At 41.7% G+C, this 9,653-nt stretch overlaps 1 protein-coding gene across 2 annotated transcripts in view; it reads right to left on the bottom strand.

The window, feature by feature from the left end:
- The window catches only part of kirrel3l (kirre like nephrin family adhesion molecule 3, like), a 45,037-nt gene extending 42,770 nt beyond the window's left edge, over nucleotides 1–2,267 (bottom strand). For both annotated transcript variants that reach the window (XM_007559502.2, XM_007559503.2), the window contains exon 1: nucleotides 1,548–2,267. In XM_007559502.2, the coding sequence (XP_007559564.1) occupies nucleotides 1,548–1,596 (49 nt within the window). In that variant the 5' untranslated portion in view covers nucleotides 1,597–2,267. The remainder of the gene's footprint in view (nucleotides 1–1,547) is intronic.
- Between the last annotated feature and the right edge of the window lie 7,386 nt (nucleotides 2,268–9,653).

Here is a 9,653-nt window from a genome sequence, read left to right as displayed (position 1 = left end):
CATGCCCACAGCAGTTTTATGACAGTGTTAATTAAATAAGAGCTCCTTTAGTTTCCATAACATAAGCGTCCCTGTTGTTGGCGTCTCAAATATTCCCAAGCAGCCAAATGTATCTCTGTCTAGCACAAGCAGCAAAAATGATTATGATTCCAATTACATTTGTCAGTTCTTTTTAAATCCTAAATAAATCTAATTGTGAAAGTTTTTTTTTTTTTTGGGGGGGGAATACCGACTTAACTTTTATTTGCAAGTACAAATGTACATTTTTTTTTTTTTTTGTGAGAGGCCTCCTAGGAGCCCTCCACTGCTGGCCTGGGGGGTCCCTAAGCAGCAGCTTAGTTTGTTTATCCCTTGGGCCGGCTCTGAGCAGCTGCTCAAAAATGCAGCTTGTTGATCCCGATGTTTATACTTCTGTAAACTCTCATAAGCCTAGCAGAACAGCAGTCACAAGTTTCATTTAAATATGCATTGGAACATCTACTAAGATTTCCAAATGCAGAAATATGTAATATTTAGTTTTCTTTTAAAAAATTTATTATAACTTCTTTTTTTTTTCATCTTTTTTTTTTCAAAGCGCAGTGAGCGCGTTTTGCCCTGCTGGCACATAAACAAAGCGTTAAGTAAATCCTACAAACATGCAAAAGAAAAAGCAGAAGAGGGTGGTGATGTGTGTCTTTGTGTGGGGGACGCGAGCGGGGGAGACAGGTGCTTTGTGTCTCTGCTCGCTTGAAGAAAAACAAACGCTCTCACCCAATTTGTCTATCCCACTCACTTTTCCGATCCACGCTCTCTCTCTCTCTCTCTCTCTCCCTCCCTGAGTCCCTCCACATCACTCTCTATGCACCCCGCTGCATCCCCACCTATGCGCCTTTCCTCTGTTTTCACTCACAATCTACAACCACATCCCGGACCGGTTAATCTTTTCTTAAAGGAAAACCGCCGCCGAGTAACTTTGCAGGGTTGGAGGGACGAGGAGCCGTGCGTGGAGCACCACCAGCGCTTGCAGGACTCGCTTTGTTTGTTTGTCCCATTCATTCTCGTGGATCGGTCCACGCTTTTGTGCTCCGAACTGACTCCCACACATGCTCTGTGCGGTCCAAATCCACAGTTTTCTACTTGCTCAAAGGAAAGCACCCAGAGATGCACTTTGTGTAGGTGCGCCCCGAAGCCGTAATTCTGCGCGAAGTCTCCCCCCCCCCCACACACACACACACACACACTTAAGAAAGGAGATCCTGTATTCGCACAAGAGCAGAGACCATTTGGGATAAACCCAAATTACGCATTCACATTATTCACTCGGGCATACATGGGGTGAAATCCTTTGATGCAGCTGGCAGCTGCCTTTTCTTTCTTTTCTTTTCTTTTTTTTTAAATAAGTGATTAAACATTTACTGGTCATAAACAGCTGTGAAATGTAGCATTGCAGCAGACCAGCGCACTGAGGCGACTTGACGCAGCGCCATATGGAGCAGCAATCCATCCCCTTCCATCAATACAGACCTGCAGGCTAAATAATAAAACAAAACTGAATAGAAACATCTTACCTGTCACCATAAGGCAAAAGACGAGATATAGAGAAGTCATTTCAGACATCCTGCCCACTGACTGTGTTGGGTGAAAAGATCTACGCCGACCGAGACGGCTGGGTCCACCGCGGCACCAGAATCAGAAGAAAAAGCGCACCGAGATCTGTCTATAACCGCATCCAGCGTGGAGAAATGACTCTGAACCCTCCGATCAGTGCTTAAACTCTCACTTAGCTGTAAATCTCCATAGTTGGTAACTTTCCCGCAGCATCAGCTCGTTTCTCCAGTGTCTGTTCCTTTGCCTCGCTGGCACGGCTCTCGCCTCCTTGCTCTGCTCTCCGGCAGACTGTCAGAGATTGGCACGCCTCAGCCGAGCTTCACCCACGGTCCGCCTTTAAGTCTTCTCCAGCATGCTGCTGATGCTGACCCGGAGTCGCTCGGAAGCGATCTGTACTCTCCGCCACAGCGCGCAGCGAAACAATTCCGATGAAGTTGCCTGTCTGCCGTCCGCTGGAGCCTCTGCTCTCACTCTGCTCTGACTCTGCTCTCACTGTCCCTCACACTCTCTGCCTCCGTGTCCCTCACACAGGCTTCTTCCTCCCAGGCGGGTCTCCTTGCTTTTACTCCTCTCCCCTTCTTCCCAATAGGAAATGCGCTCTGACAGTCATCTGGTGGTGGGGCTCAAATCTGGCAAGAGCTGACTCGCAGTAGCACCGTGTGCCTCAGATGCTTCATCCGGAGGGTGCCCACCCCCCCGGCGGCCCACGCCCCCAGTGGGGCTACCATTGGCTGAGCAGGCGTCAGGAGGAGCGTTTTAAAAAACAGTTCATCTTTGTTAAATGAGTGCACGACGAAAGAAGACTCCCATCGTAAAAATTTGAAGTTTATGCAATGATGAATTCAAATCCTAGAATGTTGTCTGCTTCATTACGGCCAAGATAACTTCAGTTTCCTGGTGGTACAACATGATTCTAAGTATTCAATAAGCAGGGTTTTCAAATGTCCAGATTATCAGTAAATTACGTTCATTTAAATTTCTTCCACTTGATTTTTTTTTTTTACCAAAACCTCAGCTATATGCACTATTCCCTTGCAGCATGAACGTATCATTCTTACCGAACAGAGTGGTTTGAAAAAGTTTTCCCCTCTTCCTGGTCATCTTTTTTAGTTATTTATTTATTTTTTGCTTGTTTGATGCACTTCAGTGTTTCATAAACAATAAAATGCAGTTAATCCAAACCCAAACCTGCATGTGTGAATAGTGATTGCCCCACTAAATCTAGTAACCGGGTAGGCCATCCTTAGCAGCAACAACTACAATCAAGTGTTTGTGATAACTTGCGATGAGTATTTTTACAGCGCTGTGGAGGAATTTTGACCCACTCATCTTGCCACATTGGCAAAACAAATCTTAACAGGTCGAAATCAAGATTTTGACCTGTTAAGATTTGTTGTTGAGCCTTACTGTCCTTTTTTGCTCTGCATTGGTTTCCAACTTGGAACTCTTGTCTGCAGCCCATTTTTTGCCTCATCTCTTTCTTATGGTGGACACATGAAGTCTGACCCCTGACTGAGGCAACTGAGGCATGCGATTCTTTGGATGTTGTTGTGGGGTCTTTGATGAGTCATCTGAGCGCACCTGGGGTAATTTTCTTTTTGGCTGGCCACTCCTGGGAAGCTTCACCACTCCTCCATGTTTGCACCGTTTGTGGATAATGTCACCCAAAGCTTTGTGACCCTTTCCAGACTTACTGCTTTCTTTTTAATCTGTTCCTGAATTTCTTTAGACATGATGCAGCTAGCATTTGAGGATCATGTGGTGTACTTAATTTTTTTTTCAGGCAGGTACTATTCAAGTTATGTCTACACCGAGAACAGGTGTGGCAGCACTCAAGCCTAGATGTGGCCAGAGAAACTGAATTCAGATGTGAAAATACCACAGTTATGTTTTAACGGGAGCGAATGTAGATTTAGATTTTTTTCCCCCCTCCTCAGTTCTTGTCCATTTCATGCCATAGGCTAAGCTTTTAAGCACATTTTGTAAGTTTGAATAGCATTGAATCAGGGGTACTGACAGGACAAAGATCCAATAAAGTGGTAAATGGCTTGTACTTGCATAGCGCTTCATCAAGCCCAGAGGATGCCAAAGCGCTTTACATTACAGTCATTCACCCATTTACCCACACACTCACACTAATCAGAACTATTTTTGGAATGGGTAAAAGAGGCCGACATTAAGCTTCTGGAATAGCCTCGTCTTTGACACCTCCTCCAAAGAGGTCTTCAACTCTCAAAGGTTCTGGCGTTTTCTTCTATGCACTCTGATCTTCTTTTTTTTTTTTCATTGCTTTCCAGTTGGATCTAACTCCAGGTGGCTGACTTAGCAGTTTTTCTTTTTCTGCGTCCGTTTGAGAGTTTCTGATGATTCCTTTGGCACCTCTGTCAGAAATCTTCCAGTGAGTAGCTGGTCGGGACTGATTTATAGTGAAATGATGCTCTCTCTCCTTCCAGATCCCGGTCCCAATGGGACTTCACTGGAACAGAGAATTTTAGACTAACGTCTGAAATCAATAATATAAAAATGTTTTGTATCTATAAGGTTGCGAGTGTGCTTTGATCTTTGCCCAGCCTCAGATGCTTATGTGTGACACGCTGGCCCATTAGAGGCCTTCAAATTAGGACTAAACACACTGGTATTACTTCGCATTGACAGATATTTTCATGGGTATTATTACCTTTTATGAGTAGTCATTTGATTGTAAAAAAAAAAGAAAAGAAAAAAAAAGACAACTATTGTCAGTTTTCAAATTAGTATTAACCTGTAAGTTTATAATTCACCTTCTTTCACCTATTGTTTGTCATCGTGCTGTAGATGCTAAGATGAACGGAAGCAAAATTACCATATTCCAACAAAAGCCTCAGCTTTTATAAGAGATGAGAACAGTGCTGTCTGTTACTCGCCTGTGGCTGTTTGTAGTCTTCTTCTTTGATGTTGTTCATTACTTATTTAAGGATCTATTGATTAGTCAAAATAATAGGCCTTTCAGTCATCTGGTTAATCAGTTTTTCATTTGTATATTGTGCCAAGCAAAGCCTGAGGCTCATTTATTGTCGACACAACCTTCCTTATAAGCGCGTGCGCGCGCGCACACACACACACACACACACACACACACACAAATATAAAGGTACACATGCATAAAATGTGCCTGTTAACTCATCCAGGTGGTTCAAGCTCTGTAAGACTGTGAAAAATTCATCAAAGAGCCTCGACTTGGACGCTGAGGACTTCAACACATGTGGATCTCTGAAAACATCATCCGTACACACACGCACACACACAAGTAGAAACTGATTCTCTCTCTCTCTCTCTTTTTTTAAAATAAAAATTTTTGTTCACTGCTGTATTCTGCTTATTGTTTTTTGCTCCTGAGGCTGCTCCCCCCTTCTTCTAAACAGTAGTTTTAAAACCCCAGGGTTGGCCTTCCTGTTTATTGCCTCCCTGTAATGCAAACATAAGGGTCCCCTGCCAGTAAACACATGTTGATGGAAGAAACAGCTTGCACAGCTGGGAAGCCAACCCAGGTTAGTGTGTGTGTGAGCACGTCAGTAAATGAGCGTGTCTCTGTGTGTGTGTGTGTGTGTGTTTACGTGTGAAAATAGATGCTTACTTGATGTTTTTTACTTACGTCAGTTCAGATGCGGTGTACACTTCTAAATGCTTTAGATGTGGATCAAAAGAAGAAAGTTGTCAATCCCACACACACACACACACGCAAGCATGCAAACGCAAATGCACACTAAGCATCGGGGTGAGTGTCAGCCAAAGGGTGTAAATGTGAAACCGTCAATCAGTCACCAAAGGCGCGCTTTGGGTGAGCAGTAAAACGGCAGGGAGCCTTCACCAGTTGTGCTCTGCTAATAAAATCAACATCCATTGTGTGAAGTCTGTCACTATGCATGACTCTGTGATTGAAATGCGTGGTCTCCTATGGCTCACACAGATGGACAGGAAGATGAGGCAAAACAGATGACACATGCCGCAGCATCACTTTGAGCCAATAGTCTTAATTATACTGGCCTCGGTGGCATCAAATGGAGGGCGCCCAAACTCCCCGAGCTTTTGAGAGGGTGAATAATTTATAAGTGAAAAAGGGGGTTTTCAGCTGTGGATTTATTAATAATAAATATGGTTTGATATTTACTAAACTGTTCAGAGAGAGAAAGGGGGTGACAGTTAAAACATTGTTTGCATGGTAATTGTAAGGAGGTAATAAATAAGGCATGAAGTGGAAACATATGGAAATGTGATTCATGGGGAAATGAGAATAATTGAACAAAAATATTATCCCACTCCGCGTATGACCCGAGGTCAATTAAGAAAAGAGACGTCAGTCACTGTGAGCGGCATTCTGGGTTGGAGAATTACAATCTTTTGCTTTTCCCTTTGTCTCACGTAAAAGCGGTTAACATTCGATGTAGGAATTTATTCATGCCGACAGAAACCAGATTAAGCTGAATGTCGAGCTCATTTCAACAGAAAAGGAAAGAGATTTCCTGAAAACAAGTGAACTCGGCAAAGCATGAGAAAGAAGTTTAGGAATGTGAGTTTTGTTTTGGTCCAGCGTCCTCTAATGTTGTTGGAAAGCCTCACATGGTTATAAATGGAAGAAAAATGTTTTTGCATTCCATGGGTGGTTCATCCATTTAAACAGATGAAGCAGCACTTAAAGTAAATTTAGCAAAAGAGTGGTCTCAGAAATATGCAAAATGAGCGCTACTTGGTAACATAGCATTTTATGTGAAATGCACTTAATGTGTCGAAATGATGCGCTTTTACCACAGTGTAAAAAAAAAAATAATAAAAAAAAAAACAAGTTTTTCCTCATTCAACATTAAGGGTGATGAAACCCACAGAGTACATTGCAGATTCCATTGTCTTAGATTATGCATTGGTTCTAAAAGCTAAAACTATTTTAATGCAGTTCTTGGATTAAGTTTGGTGTTGTTGGCAGTGTTAATTCATGCATATTTTTCCAGACCTTGCATATGCATTTTAATAACTGTACAGTACGATTTTTTTAAGTTTTAAAGTTACCCCCGTACTGTACAGTTTCTTTGTATTATATCTTTACTTTGTCTAAATCTGCATTATAATATTTGCCCGCCACTGGTTGGCTAGTTGAGACCAAACACCCGATTCAAGACTTTTGTCATCCAGTTATAAAGAGAAAGGGAAAAGAGAAAAACCAGGGAAACAGACATTTTTGAGCTTGTTTTAATTTTTCACACGATTAACTGATTTACTGCTTATTGCGGCGGGCATATTATTATGTAATATGATGTCATGCCCACAAATAGTTGCGTGCCAAATGCAAATAAAGTCAAGACAAAGAACATTTCACATCCAACTGTTTTATATGCGACACCAAGCTGATATAGTGACAGTGACAGCAGGGTTGCTCACCATGGCGCAACAGGACATCTAATTGATTCACAAGCTTTTCTGAATTGATATTGACTTTGAAAAAAAGAAAAAAAAAGAAATGCAACGCACTGATAAATCAATATTTTGACCCATTTTGAAAACGAAGCTCCCGGGATGTCGTCATCGTACAACGTATAGATTCCACATGTTGCATTCTGTTTGTACTTTGTTTGTCTGAGCAATCAGGTAATTAGCGCGCTCGTGAATGTTAATGAGCAAATGTGACGTAGTTTGCGGTTACTCCCATTGATCTTTCCCCAGCCATGTTTGGTACTGGTTCAGTTGCTTTCATCTTTTACATTTAAAAGAAAGCACCTGTATTATAAATTAATGATGCATCTAATTATCCAGCCAATATGCATTTTTGGGACCCATAAAGACTTCCTCATATGGTCCGATACTATTTGGGCCCAGGGCTTAGAAATGGGCTTCTTGCACGAGACCTATGTGGATTGATAAATTGTAACGCATATCATCAAACCGTCTTTTCGCACCCTTTGTAGAACTCAGTTGGGTCTCGAATGGTCGTAAAAATACCAGTTTAAATTTTTCAACACATCCAGAGCTCGCATGGGTCAGACTTCTTTTTTTTTTTCTCAGTGTTGTTCTACATCAAAGCTGAACGAACAAATAACACTGAACCGTTATGCAACTATACCAAATGTCCCATCTGGGGTACATTCCTCAGCCCATTTTCTGCACATATGGGTCCCATATGTAAATGCTGACTGGATAGAAATGCCGCCAGATGAATAGCGGAATGAAAGGTTCTCTGCTTGTTAGTGGCATGATTGGGAACAATTAACAATGTTTAAATATTTACATGTTTAAATAGTAGTTGTGTGCTTGAGAAAAAAATGAAGTATTCTTATTCCATTACTGAGAAAAAAAAAATCATCATGGTTTGTGTTTAGACAACACAAAATCAATGCTCTTTATTACTAGAGTAAGCATTTGGAGTTTTAATAGTTCTTGATTAACATTTTGCTTTTACTGCAGTATTTTAGTTAGTGGTAGGGTTTGAGGTTTGCGCTGCCATCCGTGTGAGGAACATTACACCAGCTTTTACTGTAATTGTGATATTGAATGTAGAGTTGATCTGTGTCAGCCATAACTCTAACTGCTGCTACAGCCTCATAACTCATGAGAGCATACAGTATTCCTTTGCAAGGCGGCGGCACCCATCTGCCCGGCTTGTGAGCAATTCAAAACCCGTCTCCGATAATATGACGTCAACCCTCCGCACTGGCTTGAAATTTGCAAATTTAGCAGTTTCTTTATGTGTGATTGAGGAGCAGGAGGAGAGCCATTAAAGCCCAACACAGACCTGGGGCTTGCTCTGCAGTCTATAGGACTATTCCCTGGCTCATATCAAATCCACGTCCTTTGCCCCGATATCAGAATATGACTCTGGCCCCCCATGGATTCTGTTTTTGTCTGTAATGAAAGTCTCTCAGGGGATCAGGTTGAGGGATTCTTTTTCTCAAGGGTCAAGGAGAGGTTGAGGCTTTTGGTTCAAACTGTGCTCGGAAAAATGGTGTGGATTACAGGAATGTGGCCATTGCCCCCGAGTGTTCCAGCCAGTCCTATAATCTGACACATTACTGCAGATAAAGACGCCAGTGTTGAGGGAAATGTAACAAAAAAAAAAAAAACAAAAAAAAATATTTCAGTATCTGTTTGCTTAAAGTTACTTGCCCTGAAAACTGAAAGTCATAAAATAAAAAAAAATGTCAAAAAAAAAAAAAAAAATCATTATGGTTAATGTTTTCGGTCTTCTTTCCAAGTTCGTCACTTCACAAAATATTAACTGGGTCCCTTTAAATTTAAAGTCAGACAAACTGGGTCCATGGCCACCCTGAGTGTTTCTTCAGTGATAAGTACAGCAGTAAGCTGTCTAAAATATTCATGCTCTGATGCAGAGTTGTTGTCCCTTGATGGGCCTCGCCATGTGCAACATCTGTTCCCGATGTCATGGCGCACTCCTGTGTGCCAGAAAAGCCCTGCTGGCGTTCGTGGTATCTCTACTGTACTATGACTTATCCAGACACACACTCGCACCCACACACACACAAACACGTACACACTACTCCAACCCGGCTCTGATAAAATCTGAAACGACGACAGTAATCCAGTCCACTGGACAGAACTATTTAACTTCTCTGCTAATCCATAAACATAGATTAAGGCGCTTTAGTTTCATACTCAGATAAGCAATTCTGTTATTCCCTGACAAACGTTTCACTTCATTTCTTGCTCCATCTACATTTGATGAATATTTGGAGACGATTCTAGGATGACTCCTTAGTGGGACAGACCACTGGTGTTTTGAAACAATGTACTTTGTAAGCTGCCAGCAAATTAAACTGCTATTGTGTTGATGCTGCTGCCTTATAACAAGATGGTGAAGTTCACTTCACTGACATCTCCCCAAAAGACTAAATAAAATGTCATCCATGTTGCAGTCCTTCGCTTATAGTGTCATTAACCCTTAAAGAGCACCACAAGCACACTTGGATTTTTTTAGAGAAATGTATAAATTAATTTTATGAATTTGTTTTATTCAAATAAGTATGGCTAATATATGATTACACACAACAAAGGAAGCAGGTTCTCTACCACTGGAAATGTTGATG

Source organism: Poecilia formosa, unplaced genomic scaffold (genome assembly GCF_000485575.1).
Source record: "Poecilia formosa unplaced genomic scaffold, Poecilia_formosa-5.1.2 Scaffold105, whole genome shotgun sequence".
NCBI classification, from domain to species: Eukaryota; Metazoa; Chordata; class Actinopteri; order Cyprinodontiformes; family Poeciliidae; genus Poecilia; species Poecilia formosa.
The sequence above is the reverse complement of the archived record's forward strand: the minus strand, read 5'-3'. Positions and strand labels throughout refer to the sequence as shown.